The sequence below is a fragment of the Polypterus senegalus genome, chromosome 7 (assembly GCF_016835505.1).
Source record: "Polypterus senegalus isolate Bchr_013 chromosome 7, ASM1683550v1, whole genome shotgun sequence".
NCBI classification, from domain to species: Eukaryota; Metazoa; Chordata; class Cladistia; order Polypteriformes; family Polypteridae; genus Polypterus; species Polypterus senegalus.
In genome coordinates, this window is record NC_053160.1 from 100,986,667 (window position 1) to 101,005,714 (window position 19,048).

The 19,048-nt window shown below is 33.6% G+C and overlaps 1 protein-coding gene across 1 annotated transcript in view; it reads right to left on the minus strand.

The window, feature by feature from the left end:
* Positions 1-729: 729 nt before the first annotated feature.
* Positions 730-19,048, minus strand: part of cd8b (cd8 beta) — a 30,848-nt gene continuing 12,529 nt past the window's right edge. The window contains exons 3-7 of the mRNA XM_039759094.1: positions 11,001-11,096; positions 9,779-9,871; positions 8,941-8,974; positions 8,198-8,253; positions 730-3,212 (exon numbers count right to left, since the gene is read on the minus strand). Coding sequence (XP_039615028.1) covers positions 8,235-8,253; positions 8,941-8,974; positions 9,779-9,871; positions 11,001-11,096 — 242 coding nt within the window. The 3' untranslated portion in view covers positions 730-3,212; positions 8,198-8,234. The remainder of the gene's footprint in view (positions 3,213-8,197; positions 8,254-8,940; positions 8,975-9,778; positions 9,872-11,000; positions 11,097-19,048) is intronic.

A 19,048-nucleotide genomic window follows, 5' to 3' on the forward strand; every position in this document is an offset into this window, starting at 1 on the left:
TACCAGATTAGATTTATTATAATATAAATTGGCTTCACTTCCTAATATATTATTACCATGAGAGTACTATGCAGTCATGTTTGTTACACTTTTCTGGATAATCAAACCTTTCCAAATCAGTTCAACACATTTGTATTTAATTAATTATTATTATTATTATTATTATAATTATTATTATTAATAATAATAATAATAATAATAATAATAATAATAATAATAATAATAATAATAATAATTAATAAAAGCTTTATGCTTATTTAGACAGGCTATTTTATGTTATGTTACATTAAAGATTTCCAGGTGATTGTGGGTTTAGTGAAAACTATGACTGGCTGTGTTTGGATGTTCATTTTTCCATTAAATAATAAAGGGATGGGGTATCTGGAGCGCACCCTGACTGTGCTTGGTGCAGGGCACAACTGGGTACAGTCACGCATTCCCTCACACTGAGCCACAAAGACACAGGGAGATTTACTGGAACTCTACATAGTCAGAGGCTCAGCCAGACCTTGAACCCAGTACTGTGAGGCATGGCTGTCAGCCACTGTGTCATCATGTTTCCCTGGTTTATTACATACTCTTCCAAAAAAATATTAAAACAAGTTTAAATACACAATCAAAAAACATTTCAGAAATGTGTAGCTTTGCAGTCTATTTTAAATACAGTGTACTGTAGAAATGATTTGGTGGGGCCTAGTATGAAGGTTCTAATTAACATTTTTTACAATATTGAGAAAGCATACTTTATTTGTAACAAATTACAACTATAAGATAAACTGAAATTAATAACAAATATGTGGTTTGCTATTTGCTTTAATTATTACCTTGTCAGTCTACCTCATTCCAATTAAATTAAATAAATATATAATGTTGAGATTTCAGTAAAACCCATTATATGCCAAAAAGTAGAGAAGCTATCAAAACACTTTGAAATGATTTAATCAATGGCATTCTCCACAGCACAACTTGAAAATGAGTAATTGGCCAAAATAATCTTCATAAATGAACTGACCAATCTAGACATGTTCAAGATCAGGATGCTTGTGACTGACAAAAGGAAATACTAAAGAATATTTTTAAATGTTTCCTTATAAAGAATTACTTTTTAATCTTGAAATCTTATGATTCAAGTCCTTCATTCCTTCCATTAAAATGACATTATATTCACAATGTATGCACCCTTGGTGACCTCATTAATGGAGAAACAATACATCCAGAACAATAATAGATTATTTGAGCATTCTGCATATTTGGTTTTATCATAGGACAAAATAAAAAATAAAGTAGTACTCATATCTCTAAGATGTAAATACAACATTTTAAACACATTTATTATAGAATAACATGCTTCTTTGGGTAACAATCTCTGTATGCCTAAAAAAAATAAAAAATAAAAAAAAACTGGAACTATAAGCAACCACAAACTGAATGACCACATCTTTTGGGTTAGTTTGGCAGAACCAATTTAATGTAATTCAAGTTTGATTCTGTTTTTGCTGAAGCATTAAATGCTAAAAGGAATAACATATAGATACTTTATTCCTATAAATTACATAAAACATTTGCGATTGGTATTTCTTAACTGTTATGGTGGCTTCAGAAACATTTTAATGATGAAAATAGAAGGTAACTTTTACAGCTGTTCACTACTTCTTTTAAAAAAATGTCATTCATTACAAGTTTTTCTCTGTATTTATTTGCTGAGTTTTAATTACTTTGCTAGAGTTTCACTGGTGGTCTGTGCTTATTTTTCTGTATATCCTACCCTGTATCTCTCTTATACCACGTTTTGCTGATAAATGTCTCCTATTTTCCACAACAACAATAATGATAATGATAATATCCTGATTCTCCGTTTTAGAGTTGAACGCTTTCTCAAGCACTGAGCTGCCTGTATTGGCTCCGGCGTCCTGCCACCTTGAATTGAAATTAGCAGCCTAAAAAAATTGAAGGCAGCAACAATACTACTAGTAAAATAATAATAATAATAATATCATTTAATACTGAAATGATATATTTCGTTTAAAATGACAATAAATGAGTGGATGAACAGATCAGCCCGAAACGATATATAACAATGAAAGGTACGTATGTTCATCGATTCACCCTTAAAAAATGTTGGTCAATTTCGCAGCAGTAGCGTCTTTTCTGTAAGTACTTTGAAAAATCGAAACTTCTTTTTAACCTTTTCTTTCCCTTTAAAAAGAATGTTTTTAATTAAATGTTTCGTTTTAGTATGTTAGAAATACGAACTTTCAAGACATTCCATGGCCGTTTTTCCCCCCAACACAGATTCTTAATTAAGGAGCTAATTACTGCTACTAAAAGAACATGTTTGTATATAATTTTATTTAATTTACTCGTTGAGCCTCACAGCCCTTAATCACTTCTTTTAATCTTAAATCCTGTTTTACCTAAGGGCCTGTTTACACCTCTGTCAATGTATCATGATGTATCTATTTAATAACTACTTGGAAAGAAACGGAAGAAAAAAGGTGAAAGGCAGAACATTACTTAATTGATGCACGCTACAAATTATTTAGATAAAATTAGATACAAGAACGACCTGACGTGATAGAATGAAATTCTAAACTGAATCAAATAACAAGCCACGTCATCGGCAAAGGCAAACAATTTCAAAATTGAGATGAAATAAAACCCTGCAGCCATTGCTGCCCACAAGCACTGAATCTGAGGACCTCGGGATTAGGCCTACAATGTAGCTCCAGAACAAACACAGAAAATGTTAGGTTTTGTTACCGCAACACCTCATATATAGTCGAACGTACATGACAATTAAAACAGCAAACATTGATTTATACAAAATCATTACCATGAATCCCCCTTATTTAACAATACAAGAATATGTAAAAATTGAGTCTTCTCTGCCTTTTCCTTTTTCATATTTGTCCAGTTTTGTGAAGACTTAAGACTCGGACAGTTCTTCAACTCGGAGCTATTTATTGTTTTTCAGGGGTCTTCTTGGCATCTTGGGAGATATGGCAATGGACAAAAGACTTAAGTGACAATCTCTTTCAGTGCAGGCAGGCTTATACTATTCTTTGCACTAAATCTATAGCAAATAAAAAGCTATTAATATTTTCCATAAAATGGATGCAGGTATTTACAGTCTTCATATAGTAAGCGTTTTTGAAGATCTCCTCAAGCCAAGTCCCACGCAGTGCCAGCGCTTCAGTGCTTTTCAGCAAAGGCTGTAAAACAGGAATATTGAAAAGCATTCTTAAAAATTTGCATAATCTATGGGGGGCACAATAAACTCGACATATAACCACAGTTCTGGATACGAGATATCACAGTATAGCTCTTTTGTATTTAGTATGGTGTAATCTATTCTTGTATTTTAACTGAGAATTGTTCCCGCACTCTGCGCCTGCTATCTGTTAAGAACGCTACACAAAAAAAGAAGTTGTTTATTATGTAAAACATGAAAACTGCTGTTGCTGAAAATGTGAGAAAGTTGTATTGATCTGAAAAGCATGTTTCCGTTAGATTTGTTTGACTTGAAGATTAAGTAAATACAAGGAAAATACCATAGGCACACGGAGGAATTTGTAAATACAATTGACGACTATATGAAAACACAAACGTTTCATGTAGTCATTGGATATGTAAACCATTCATGATTTTAAAAAAGCCGAACGAAGTTTTCTAATACTTTAAAATATTCTTATTTTAAGGACACCCGCTTTCTCATATGAACATGGTATGCTGCAGCGATACTCTCCTCCGATGCTTGTAGTTAGGGTGTCAGCATTAAGTCGAACATGCACTCGTATAAATAAAGGTGATGGAGTAATCATTCTTCAGAGCGATGCCATAGGAGATCCATTTTTGGTTCCTAAAAGACTTCCAGAAAGAACCTTTATTTAGATCTGTAACAGGAGTCATATGTAAGTAACGATGAAAGATGGTAACAGATTCGTGAAATAGAAATGGGTCACTGCATACATAAGGTAAGTCCTGTTTTTTTCTTAATATGTTAGTGTCCTGCCATAGGCAGCCTACCATACAATAAAGATTTTAGTTTTTTTCAAACGTTAGGAAGTTTTTCAAAGCACAAAGAACAAACTTCGTATAAAGAACACTTCCCAGAATGAAATGGTGCTTTGTCAAGCAAAGATTCAACTAGAAACCAAATACAATCCAGTAAAGCACCATAAAGTGCATTATGGAACTATGATTTTTAAGGGCATGTCCTGGGAATAGACTGTTATAACTTTTATAAGGCGCTGCTGACTCTGTAGGTGCTACCACCTGCGCTGGTGTGGGTGGCGACGGGAATCTATGAACTTCTATTATCACTGTTTTGAGATTTTGATATATTAATCGCGGGTTTGTTTGATGCCCTGCGCCCTGCGTTGGCTGGGATTGGTTCCGGCAGACCCCCGTGACCCTGTGTTCGGATTCAGCGGGTTAGAAAATGGATGGATTTTTTAACTATACCCTAATTGTTAAACCATAACGTAACAGTTTTTCTATTTTAAACATTTCTTAAAGAGTTAAAGGTTTTCATTAAAATACATTTTATTTTGAAATTGTTTTTATTGCTACAAACGTATGCACTGAATAATAATAACATGGTATTCACCAGTTTTGAAGCTTATACACATTGTGGAGATTGATTTCTATGCAAGGAGCATCGAGTGCACTGCAAGAACCGGTTCTGGATGGACGCGATCCCGTCGCTTATATTTATTACCTTGACCTGTCGGTTCAGTCTTTGAGAAATGACAGGGTAAGACAATGATCACAGATCAGACAGTATAATAATATGAGTAAAGTAATCTAAAAAGGAGGTTTGACAGAAACCAACGTTGAATGCGACACCAGTTCATTGTGGACTCACACACACCCTACAGTAATACTAAGTTGATCTGTCATCAATAAACTTAAAGAGCGAATGTTACAAGCTGGAAAGGAGGGGGATGCTGACATTCAGTTTAAGGATGATTTTTCTTTTTTCATTCATTCATTCATTTTTTTGTACCTGGTCATTTTAATTCAGGGTTGTGGAGAACACACCGTATCTTTTTCAATGTAATACTACTAATGAATTTGGAAAAGGGATAATCATCCTCATCATATGCATCAGTCTGTTTCCTTAACACTGTTTCACATAAGTGTAAATCAACATTAAAAATTGATGGAGACAATTGTAACTAATCCTATTAATACAGAGAACAACACATTGTATCCATTTGGGGCTCTCCAATGGTAAGATTTATATACTCCTAGAGGAACTGTACACATTCTTAAAAACGAGAACAGATTCTCTTTGTCAATACAGATTTCAAACCAGTTTCTTTTTTATCAATCTGTCTTTGATGTCTTTGTAGATTATCTGTTAATTCTCTTCTTTTTCAAAAGTCAGTTTTTCATAGACTTCCAAATTCACCTAATATCATTTATCACTTTTCACCATCTAAAAGATTGGGTTTTGGGTAATAAGCAGTTTTTCTCAATCAGGTTGTGTTTCAAGCTACATTAAATATAATATGAAATATTAAATTCAAATGGAGAAAACATTCACAAATTATGTATTTTTGTTTTATAAATGTATTATGAATTTATTGTATTCATGTATTCTTTTAGTAAACCGAGTTATCAAAATTTCATATTATACTATTTAATTTGTTTACTATACATTAAACCTTTATTTTTTATAAAACTCCTTTTCTAAAGTCTACATCATCACAAGGCTTTTTGGAAACACTTTAAATGCATCTATTATTCATTCACTCTTATGTGACAAGACCTTAACAAAGGCTTCTTTTGGTCTTCAAGGCACTGCATCTCCAGACTCTTTCACATCTGTCACATGTGCTCAATGTGAATCTGCTCTCATCTATGAAGACAATGAGGCACCAATGGCGGTGCTATCTATTGTAGTATTCTCTGGTAAAGGCCAATCGAGCTGCATGATGATGGGCTGTGAGCACAGGTCCCACTAGAGGACATCAGGCGTTAATGTCACCCTCATGGAGAGTGTTTTTGACAGTTTGGTCAGAAACATGCACATCTAGCCAGCTGAAAGTCATTTTGTACAGCTCTGGCAATGCTCCTGTTGTTCCCCCAACCTTGCATAAAGTAGAAAATACCAGCCCAGCTGCTGTGTTGATGCCTTTCTGCAGTCCTGTCCAGCTCTTCTCTTTTAACATCCCCTCTCCTGTTATCTCCTCCACGCTCTTGAGACTGCACTAAGAGACACAGCAAACCTTGCAATGGCACATATGGATGTGACATCCTGGAGGTTCTGGACTACCTGTGCAACCTGTTGTAGGTACCACCTCATGCTACCAGTAGTGACAAATATGCTAGTAAAACACAAAATTAGAAAATAATCAATCAGGAAGGAGAAAGAGACAGGAATTGTCTTTAGTCACTACCTGCAAAACCATTCCCTTTTTAGAGGTTGTCTTGCTGTTGCCTCTTCAGTGCACCTGTTGTCACTTTCATTTGCACCAAAGCAAGTGAAGTTAATTCACAATTACTTATGCTTTGCAATTGGACAGATTAACATCCCTGAAGCTTACTGACTTGGTGTGAGAATGTGATGATTAAGTGTTCCCTTAATTTTTTGAGCAGTGTATAATCATTAACACACACAATTTTTATAATTGAGCTCCATTTGCGTTAAGTTGCTTTTGGTAGGTCAGATAGTGATTTGGGAGACTGGACTAAAGTTGCAGTCTTGGGGTCTATTAGGTCACTTTGCCTGCAAAAAAATGTTTTTTTTTTTATTTTATTATTAAAACTATACATTACTGACTCTACTAATAAGAATACGGCATATTTTCCATTGTTACATTAACATTTCAAAATGTATACACAGTAAAAGTGGTCCTGTATATACATCTTAAAGTGTTAACACTATTCACTAAATATGAAGTTAACACTGAAAATGTTGTGTTTCAAATCACAAGATCATGAAAACATTTCTAAATATACTGTTTCAACTACTGGGGAAGGCTTATAGACTTTCTTGGGTTCACACTGTGAGCTAAACTGGGAACCATGTGGTTTATGTCAAAAATCCTTAACCAATAAGCCGTAATGACTGCTCAGTTCTAAGGATCTTTTAAGAAGATGTGATTCAGGGGTGTTATAACACCCAACCACCTTTAATCATATAATGCTTTTCTATTGGATCTAAACTTATAAACTACTAGTGGGAAGTCCTATTTAACAGTTTGTTGTTCAAAGAAAACTAGGCAAAGGCAAACATGTGCATTTTCCATGTTCGTGAGCCAACTGATTTTCTAATTTGCTTTTAAGCATGAAGTAATGAATGAGTTATTTACTCATTTTACTTAGTAGAACTAAGTATTTGCTAATGTGTTTGTTTATATATTGCTACAGATAGTCAGTTGAAATCTTCCTAAGCTCTCTGCTTCTCTTAAAGCATTTAAACGTGATCATTGTGTAGAAATGAGAGAATCATAATACTTTATTAGGTTAATGATTTTTATGGTTTTTTGACACTTATTTATGCCATATTATGTAATGGCTTCACAATCAGATGATTTCCCACCAAGAGACAGTACCAAGTGCCTTGGCCTCCACAATCACAGAAGGATGACAAAAGTGAGAGTTATGAACGTGAACTAACCTATGTGTACACGTTGTTTTATTCTTTCAGAACCCCCTCTAAGATGATCACAGGCTGTTATTTAAATTATTACATCTATGTTGTGACAGTACATTGGCTTAGCCAATGCATCTTGGCCAGACATTTTCTAACTGTAGGTTGGATATCTCCTAATGGCTACATGGATTTTTATCTTGGCAGGCCAGTTTACATCCCAAAAACATGCAGATTATATTGATTATCTGCTTTAATTGCAATTACGTGCATTAATGTCCTTCTGAAGTGGAGTGGTGACCTGTTTGGAGTTCCTGTTTTACAAATGATGATGGCACTGCCCCTACTCACCCTGAATTGTGTTAAGTAAAATTAGAAAATTCAGTGATAGACTGTGACGAATTGTTCAGAATGCTGGCATATTTTTATTTAAAACCAAAGTTAAAGAAACTGATCTCTAGTATAGTCATTTGGATCTCACATCTTGGTAAACAATTGAACCTTCTGATGTAAAATTTAGACTACTTTTTAATGCAAAATTTTTATTCATTAAATAACATTTCATGTAAACCATCAAATATTAGGCAGACCTACCTTTAAATTTTCCATGGACACCATATGATATTAAACTCTATCTTATTTGCTTCTTTCTGGAAAAGTAAAAGTTGAAAGCTCAAGTTTCCCCAAAAGTCAACTGAGGTTCACATAACTTAAAGTATTTATAGATGTCTTAAAGTACTGCACTGATATGTCAAATGCCACAATACAAGGCCATAAAGCCATAATTGTAAAACCTCATTATAGGAGCCATATCATAGGTTGGTGAACACCACTATCCTTTACCACAGAATCATTGCAGTGACTTCACCTTCATTTTACACTGTAGGTTGTATTTGGTCTGGGAGCTGTACCTAATTTGCAGAGCTGATGTGTACTAACTTCTATATCATAGATTGCATCATGACCAGTAATTTGTATACCTTGTTACCTTTACACTTGTAATGATTTAAAATTATTTTCAATGAACATCTGCACTTTTTTTAATAAAAAAGAGCTTCTTGTTATATTCTGATTTCAAGGCAGTTATTAAAAATGCAATGTGTTGCAAAACTTTGCAACTTTACTATTTTTTGTTAAGAAAACTGATAACAGATTGTTCATCAAACTACTTGTTTACTAGTATTTGAGATACATAGGCTCTGTAATTGCAGTGAAACAATCAATATGAAGGCAGACTTTGCAAAGGGCTGCCTGATTGTGAAATATATTCTAAACATTCAAATTCTGAATCCAAATGGAAGTTATTCTGGACAGAATATAAAAGAAATATTTCTTACTTTATCATTCCATGCCGGCATTTCTTAGGGAGTTCTAGTAAAAGGCAAAGAAAGAAAAATATTTTAGTAAAGGATTATTTCTTGATCTAAACATGGGTGAACATGACAGTATTTCATTTTTCAAATAAATGTTATGTGTTATAGCTGTGCAGCAGTGCAGTGGATATTTTCATGGACCTAGGTTTAGTGTTCATCCTGGCCTGTGTCTGTCTTCACTATGTATGTTCTTCTGAAGTCTATATGGAGTTTCTCTGAGTAGTGCTGTAAAAAAAACTCATTTTATAACATTTTGACTGGGGTAACTGGTGAATTTAAACTAAATCATTTACAGTTCTCTCTGTGTTGACAGGGAGACCTCCTATGTGGTTCAGGAAATGGATTGAATAAAGAGTATTGATGTTACTCAATCATATTTTTGAATGAGCCAGTTTTCTCCATTATATGGTGATGAGAACAATAGGACCATCAGACCCATCTCAGTGTACACTTGTCCAGAGTTACTTAGACTAAAAACAATTAATATTACTTGCACAATTTGGGATGACATGCATCATGCATACTTCACATAAACATTGTCTGCACGTGAAGCTGAACCCAGAACCCTAAAGTAGGGGAGTCATCAGCAGCACTAGCTACTGTGCAGCTCACATTGAAAATGTTTTAACATGCATTTCACATAAAACAGTACAAAATAGAATATGAACTTAGTAATTGCTAAATATATTAACATGCTTGGAATTTTAGTTGAGTGTCAAGTCTTTATTTAAATCTAAGTGCACGCTTAACAATTATTCAGAAGCTTTAATAATTGGCATTGTACAAAAGGCTGACAACTTACTACTGAAGTAATATAAAGTGCAGACCAGTAAAATGCACAAAACAGCAGCTGTTCCCAACAGGGGTCCTAAGATCTTTGGTAGACAAAAAACACCTAGGAAAAAATAGATAAAATAACTGTAATAATACTTTTGGTTCCCCTAACAATTTATGAATGATTTTTAAAATTGGCATTTTTTTCTCTCTCCTGGTATACCTCTTAAATAAATGTTTTCACAAATCTACTAGTAACTAGAAATACTTGTACTGATTGTAGAACTACTATGAATGCAGAAAGATGCATTTTATGGAGTTTTTGGGAGATTCTTAATAGACAGTAATTGTTAGAATTAGATCATAGATTAAAGCAGAAAGAGATTATGCAAAAGAAGAACATTGTTTCCAGTAACATTGCCATCATAAAGCAGAATAATACTGTTTCAAGTCCATATGGATATAGTGTATCTTTTAATCATTGTTTGCATATTAATGTGGTTATTTATAAAAAAAAACTACCGGTACATTTTCTGGCCACAATCTAAAACATGCTATTAACATTACAAAGTGCTCTAAATAGGCCAGTGAAGTGTGTGTATATAAGTAAGTTTCCTCTGCAATGGACTGACATCATGTCCAAATTCTGCCCTGTGACAGGTAATACTTTGTGATATAAATGAAAAGAGCCAGTGGGTGGAAGCTCCCAACCTACACAGACAAGAGGAGTTGGAGGAAACAACATAGAGATATTCATTAAGGTGCTAATGAGCTAGAAACAATCATGCTTGTTACTTGTAGGTTGGGTCCCTACAACCCAGTACTGAACAAAGAACTGTCTTGAAGTATATGATGTGATGAATGGAAAATGACTCAAAACAACATATTGCATAGGCTAAGGCACTATAGTTGATTAGAAAAATACAGTAGAAGCCATTATGGAACAAGAAGTATGCTAAATAGGTTTATAGTTTTGTTTGATCTACTAAACAAAAGAAAAATATTAAAGATGAAAATACATTGTTAGCATGTGATAAAGACAACATGGTAATTATAAGAGGCTGCAGGCACCGTTTTTGTGCAGTACATGTCAAATAAAGTTTGACTTGACTTGACTTGGTCAAGGAGGCATAGCTTTCAGATATCAAACAGCGTTTAAAACTACTGGCTTTCAGCTTTCTTTCATGTAAAAAGTAAGAATACCTTATTCACAGGTAATGTGAATATAAGTTTAAAAAAATTGAACCTACCTTTTGGCTTTAGATTGTTAGAATTGAAGTTTCTACAGTCACAATATTTTTTTGTTCGCACAGTAGAACGAATCGGTGGCGGAGTTGTAGGCTGGTCTAAAAGAGAACAAAACACCTTTCTGAAAATTACTATTCTTTTGAATGTACTCATCATTTTGTCAAATGTAGATATATAATTGAATACAAAAACAGAATTTAATTTTTGGAAAACAGAAGAAAGGCATAAATCTATTTGTAAATCAGTTCTAATATATCAAGGTTTTGGTGCCTTTTTATTTGTCTCATAAATTTCATTTAATTTCAGAAACAATAGAACCTTCGGTGACAGACCAGGCTGCAGCAATAATTGTGAACACTAACCATTACCATAGGACCTTTCTGAATGTGCAGTGAAGGTCAGCAGGCCACCTGTCCTATAGCATTCTAGATTTGCTTTTACTTAATGGCCGAGAGCCTCAGGGGTTTATTTTCAGTAGTATCTGAGTTGATTTATTTAGTTTGTGTTTTACAGCTCTTTATTCTGTGCTGACCTAAGCTTAGGTATACATCACCATTTACTTAAATGATTACAGTTAGAACATAAATACAAAAATGTCTTTTGTTCTACATACAGGCTGGGTGGTGTTCTCTTTTTTACTTTCTTGTATATATAGTATAGATAAAGTATAGGATAGTATAGCAATTGTGAAAAAAATCAACCTTGAGATTTTCATGAATCTTCATGTTTTAGACCTTCCTGAGTCCGAAAATGCCATTTTTGAAATTGTCTGTCTGTGTGTCTGTATGTGTATAAACATGATAACTTGAAAACGCTTTGACCTTGATCAATGAGATTTTGTATACCTGCTTTATATCAAAAATAAGGAATCCTATCAACTTATGGGCAACTTGCAGTGACCGGAAGTGGAACTTTACCTGAACACACTTCAGATTTTTTCAAGTAATCTACGGCTATAAATAAAGATATGATTCAAATTTTGTGTGGATATTAGAAATGGCAAAAAATAAGTAGATATGAAATTTGAGAAAAATCACTCAACTGGAAATGATACTTTAACTGAAAACTTAAGTAAGCGTTGGTTATAATTACAGATACTGTACTAGATTCAAATTTAGTATAGATAATTATAATGATAAAAAGCAACCATATATGAAATTTGAGAAAAATTTCTCAACTGGAAGTAGTATTTTATTTAAACAACCATCCAAATGTTTTCATGCAACTAAGGTTTAGAACAGAGTTGTATAGAGATTTACAATAACAAGAAAAAAATAGATATGAAATTTAAGAAAAATTGTGCAACTGAAAGTGCTACTTTAATTAAACACCTACCCAATTTTTTTTGTATTATGGAAATATAAATGTGTACACAATATTAAAAACTGTATTCAATATAATGCATATTCTTTCAATAACTATTAACTTATTAAATTATTTTAAGTTATACATCATCAGTTTAACAATAACATGTAAACAATGAATATGCCATGTAAATATAAAGATGTAATGGAAACAATAAGCTGCTATGGTCCCATCGTGTTCTTGGTAATACATTTAATTTTATATATATTTAGTTTCATTTAATTTTCATTATCATAATTAAATGAGGATAAATGCAGTTTTATCTGAAGCAATTTATTGCAACAAATTTCATAATACTAGCACTTTTCCTATGTTTTTAGGTGACTATAACTCTTTAAACTTTCAACGTAATCTAGGTAATACATATGTAATCATGAAAAAATTCCACCACAGTTTATGACCTCCCTAAGTGCAAAAATATCATTTTAATATAAAGTTTGATTAAAAATAAAGATAAATGAGTGTGTATCAATATTATGAATTAGTTGTGATAAGAAACAAGAGATATGATATGATATTTGAGTGATATTGCTCAATTGGAAGTGGTTCTGAAGACCTTTTCCTCTATCACAGTATACGAGAATGTTGAGGGGAGCACACTCCCGATTTTTTTATTGATACTGGAATAATATAAGATCCAGATTCCAATAGCCTTAATGTTTTATATTTTAACTGAAAGTTTTATTTTAACTATTAAACTTGGAAATGATGAGCGTTTTTCAATATGAAAAGTTCCATAAAATCATTTTAATTAAATGTATTAATTTTTATATGGATATTGCTAATTTACATACAACAGCTGTCCACCAAGATTTTTTTCTTTGCTTACAGTTTTGTTTATCACATCTATAGCAGTTAGGCAAAGTTTCTGGTGAAAGTGAGCTAAAAAAATTGACTTACATGACTTTATTAGCATATACTAGAAGTCAGTGCTTAACGGAACTGGGAATCAGCACTGCTCATGACAACCAGCAACTACAATCAGAACTTTTCATTAGCAAATCAAGAGGTATTGTTACCCTAACGTCTCTCACAGACAGCTCTAGGATGTGTTTTTCCACCAGTCACATATAGCTTTTTAACAAAAAGCATCCTCATTACCAAATCTCTTTGAGGAGCATAGAGTGTGTCCACCTAAGAGTGGGTCATATGGTTTGGCAAAATCTTTGAAAATGTTGAACTGCTTCTCCAAAAATAGATTTCGTTAATGTTGTGACTATATGTATCTCAGAGTTTTTGTGAAATGCTTTTAGATTTCACCTGTTGTCTCTGTATGCCTTTTGCCTCTTTTCTTCATGAATGCAGTTGATTGGACAACCATGAACATGTCTAAATATAAATCTTAACCCTTATGGTAAATTAAGTGACTTGCTTGGTGTTACACAGTTAATCAAAGAGGGAGATGGAACTAGACATTTTATGTACTGTACTGTATTTTTTTGTTAAATTATTACAGAATTTAATAAGATATAAAAGACTAGGGTATGTGATTTAATAATTGCAAAAAAGATTACATAATTATTTGCCTTAAACGATGGAAAGGGCAGGGTTGAGGAGGAATACTTGCTCATAGAATTCTATAAATCAGAAAAGGCCACATGAGCTGAAGTTCTCTGAAAAGGAGGATTTATGTAAAGAGAGGTGCTTTGGTTTTCTATTTTCTTCAGCTGTACATATTAGACCATTAATGATCATTTTATGTTCTAGAGACTTTAGTGCAAGAAAACACATCCACAGCACACAATATTCTCTGTCAGGTTGGCAGTTGTTTGAGTCTCAGCCTAGGTACTACAAATAATATTCTTCTTCCAGTTTTCAACAGCAGGATTTTTATTTAATTTCATGTCTAATAGATTGGTTTGTACTTCTTATTGTTTTGCTTGGTGGTTTTTAAAGAATTTGCTCATTCTACCTTGCCTCTGTATGCTCAAGTATAATGCTCTTCTGAAGAAGGTGATGCTGTCATGTGCCTGAGAGTTCAAAATAGAGGATGAGAGTGAAAGATGAAGAAAGTGAAATATAGGAATGGACTCTTTAGTTGGTGCGCTTTTTGCATTGTTTAGTGACATCATGTCCAGTCTAAATGCAAAAAAAAAAACAACTTTTTTAATTCTTGTGAAATATGCTGTAATTCCAAACTATTTCTTGATTAACAACAAAGAATCTTTAGTTTAGACATTTGCTTAAATGTAAAACCTTATATTTGGCTAGAGCTCCATCTCAGGCAGTATGTAAGAATAAAAAGCTGGATAGTTCCACTTTTTTAGTGCCATACAGAACATTAACCAGATGACGACAATCCCTTTTTTAAAGTTACACTAATACAGTATTTCTGATTGGTCCAGTTTGAATATGCATTTGATTGTGTTCTGTGAACGACTGGTGTTTTCTCTGATGTTGGTTCCTGCATTCAGTCTATTTCTGTAAGAATAAGATTCAGCTTACTGCAACTAGTATTAATGGGATTAATACAGTGTACCACTTACCAAAATATAAATAATGACAAATATATAGAAATAGTATTTTAAACTCATGGGTATATTATAATAGCAATCCTATTGGTTATTTATTCTGTGGGTCTCACTGTAAAGAAACACTTTCCGACATTTGTGTGATATTATCTACTGAGTTTACATCTGCGTCCGTCCCCATGTTCTTGTTGGAGAATTAATCTGAAAGTAACGGGATAAACTTCATTCATTCCCTTATATTTTAAACACACTGTCTGTTTTTGTGGTTGCTCAAAATTTTGAGTGTTATTTTTTTTTTGCTGGTCACATGACATATCTTGTCATTAGTTCCTACTTGTATAAGATGAGAGTGCACACCTAGAATATGTGTATTGGATTCCTTTATAAAACTCTTTCTCTTTACTGGTAGAGAAAGCTAAAAGGAGCTTCAGAGAAGACTTCACTATTGATTTGTTTTCTCAACATTTTTTGGACTTTTTAATTCTGCTTAATTTCTTTGGCTTTGTTTGTATGGTTTTTGTTTGTTTTTCTTGGTACCTGACACCTTCGCGTAAATATATATTTTCACTCTATGCTTCCTCAGTTTATTTTCTGGTTGCAATCTTCCATTAACTTCCATACAATCTTATTCAGATTCTAACACTAGTGGCTTTTCCCTTTACTTTCTCAGGCACTTGTAGGTGTTTTCTGATAGTATTACCGAAACTGCACACAGAATTCCAGAATGAAGCCTCCATAATGCATTACATAGTTTAAATATGATATAACATCCTATTAACATTTATAAAATCTGATTTTTCCAGAATCATCACCTGTATGTATGTGATGTGTGGTTTTATTGTTCTTACGGCCATCTGAGAAGCATGCTGAACTAATTTTATACAAAATAATATTTATAATTTAAGGGCACGATAATAGTATGAAAAATCTGGTTAATAACAGGAAAGTAAATATATGTAATTATAAAATGCATTGTAAATGGAAATCTATTAGTCGGATGTTGAAAGCAAAAGATTCAGTGAAGTCATAGTCGTTGTTAAATAGCAGCATGCTTTTGCAAAGTGTCAAAAAAGCAGATACTCAAGAGCAAATCTCTTTTTAAAGTGGTTGATTAAAACAAATGCAAAGTACATCTCTAAAAGAAGCTTGCTTTACTGGAAATGTAATGAATGCAATTAGCATTCAGCTGTGTGTGTGTGTTTTTAAAACAAAAACATTAAAATATTAGCTTGTTATAGGCAGTGCAACTTTTGTGAAAACTATATTATAAGGAAGTGATAAAAACAAACAAACCACAACATGCTGCCTGGCTTCCTTTAGAAATAAGAAGATCAAAGACTCCATAAGCAGGCTGTAGAGTTGCTCTTGTTTAATTTACTGTAGATTAACTAAAGAATACAAAACTGTACTTAATTAGTTACAGAATATGTAATGTAATTTTAAACCTGTCCTGAGGTTATTGCATAGTATGTTACCTATAATTTTTTTTCTAAAAAACTTTGGTCTATTTTATTAGCTAGAGTGTTGATCACAATGACTAGGCAAAAAAGAGATACTTTTGAAGCTCTAACCAACATATTTTTCATCCATCCATCCATTATCCAACCTGCTATATCCTAACTACAGGGTCATGGGGGTCTGCTGGAGCCAATCTCAGCCAACACAGGGCACAAGGCAGGAAACAAACCCCGGGCAGGGTGCGCACACACACACACATACCCGAACACCAAGCACACACTAGGGACAATTTCAGAATCGCCAATGCACCTAACCTGCATGTCTTTGGACTGTGGGAGGAAACCGGAGTACACGCTACCCACTGCGCCATCGTGCCGCCCAACATATTTTTTATTCTTGTAATTTTAATTGATAAGAATTTTATTATAATTTACTATCTATCATATTTCTAATCATTAATTAAAGTTTGATTTAATTCAACTCAGACTTTAAATTGTATAACAGACACTGCTGAATACACTTAGGCTGCTTCAAAGTGAATTGCTCACATATTATGCACCATGAAGGGGTAAATTGTTCAGGACTTCGCTCTGCAGGCCAGCATTTGGATCTAAATGACAATGTTAGCATGTTTGCTGACAGTGAGGGATGAAATGATACCTCTTATGGCATTATTAATGCACTTTAGCTACATCTGTTTAACTGCTACACCTCAAGATTGAAGAGTACTTTTTGACAAAAACAAAATGTGAGCAATATTTTTACAATATACCAAAAATGACTACATTTAAAATGAATGTTTTCATTTTAATCATGACATTTTTTTTTATGTGTCCTGAATTAAAAAGAGGAATTTGCGTTTGCAATGTATGGCACTCTGGCATCATTCTACATCAGGGGTTCATTCTTGACTTTTGCCTGATGATGCAGAGAGAAGCTGCAGATACTCATGATCTATGCATAGATTGGGTTGGTTCAAAGATGAATGTATGTTTACATTTAAATACAGTTTAATTAAATAAACAGAAAAGTTTACTAGTAGTTGTTAAACACTACTCTAATGGGCCCAATCAAATAAAATGTTTGCATTTGTTTCTGTTTATCTTATAGTCATCTCTTCTTCCTCACTGAGGTCATATCCGGTGCCTCCAGTTCTTTTCCTAGGCCGCCTGCTTGTAGAAATTGCTTTCAACTGCACAAGGTCACTCCATGTTATGTGTGTAACTCCATACTCCGAGATTGTTTAACCAGTCTTTCTTTAGTAAGTCACCCTCGCCTTTTTGAAGGATGTCTCTTCATGCTAAACTTACTGTATTATGTCCATTGGTTTTGGTACTGTTATAAATGTTCAATGCAAGATGATGTCCTGTCCACAAGAAATTATATGTATCTAAGTTACTTGTCTGTGTACCTTGTGAAGAAAAAACATGCATGAGATTGTTGATTGTGCTGGCAGTCGATGATAAAGGTTCACTTCCCAGAAGGGGTTGTATATGTTGTAAACAAATCTGTATCCAGTTTGATTTACTGCAGGAGTGTACAGTGTTTGCACTTTTCAATGAAAAATGTGATATCTTTTAACCCAGCAGAAAGTGTTTGAAAACAAAGTGGCAAATGGCATACAAAAAGCATGTTGCATGTTTCTGGAAATAATTGCATTTCAAGAATATTTTTCTTTGCAACATTTTCTGTATTTGACATGGCCTTTTGGAAATTAAGATTTTGTGTAGTGTCATACATTTTATGATTCAGTTCTCCTCTTCCTCATATGTAAGAGGAGTATATTAGGTCAGGAGTCAATGTTGCTATAACACAATTGTCCTGTCTTCATGTGATCTTTGACTGGCATCTCATTTGTTGGTTTTGTTTGTTCTTCACATGCTCATTTGAATTTTCTCCTGAGATAGTCAGCTATAGGTTAACTAGCTACTCAGTGTTCATCTATTATAACCTATTAGGACTTTGTCTAGGAGTGTGTATTTGAAAATGAAGTGGCATCTTACCTGGACATGTGTAGAGGAGAGATGCTGAGTATATTGGGAGAAGGATGCTAAGGATAGAGCTGCCAGGGAAGAGGAAAAGAGGAAGGCCTAAGCAAAGGTTTATGGATGTGGTGAGAGAGGATATGCAGGTGATGGGTGTAACAGAGGAAGATGCAGAGGACAGAAAGATATGGAAGAAGATAATCCACTATGGCAAACCCTAACGGGAGCAGATGAAAGAAGAAGAAGATACATGTTACTATTATAGGAAGGTCCAGCTTTAGTGGATTAAAGAAACATACAAGTTTATTTTTGTAATTAAGTAGGAAGTAAGTAGGCTGTCACAGTCTCAACAAGAGGAACAAAAAGGAATTGTTAGATTCTGAATATTCTGAATACTAAAATAATTTTATTTCTCCATAATTACTGTAAATGGGTAAGTACAATAGGTGCTAAAGAACTATTGCTTTTTATGTCTTATTTTTTCCAAAATGCACTGTTTCTCCATATATCTTGTAAAGCGGAATTCTTTTGCAAAACCATGTCCAACACGTTGATGAGCACCAGCAAGTAAGACTTTCACAGTACTCTGTACACATGAAAATAATGACTGTGTGACACCCTACAATGATCTGTAAAGTGGATGTGTATCTTCCAGACCTCCAACCTGCTCCTAACTGATTGCTATTCCTCCTACCTGCTGTTGCATAGCAACTTCAACCACTCCTGCATTACCGGTCTTTATTTGTAATTTATTGTTGGATTTATTATGTA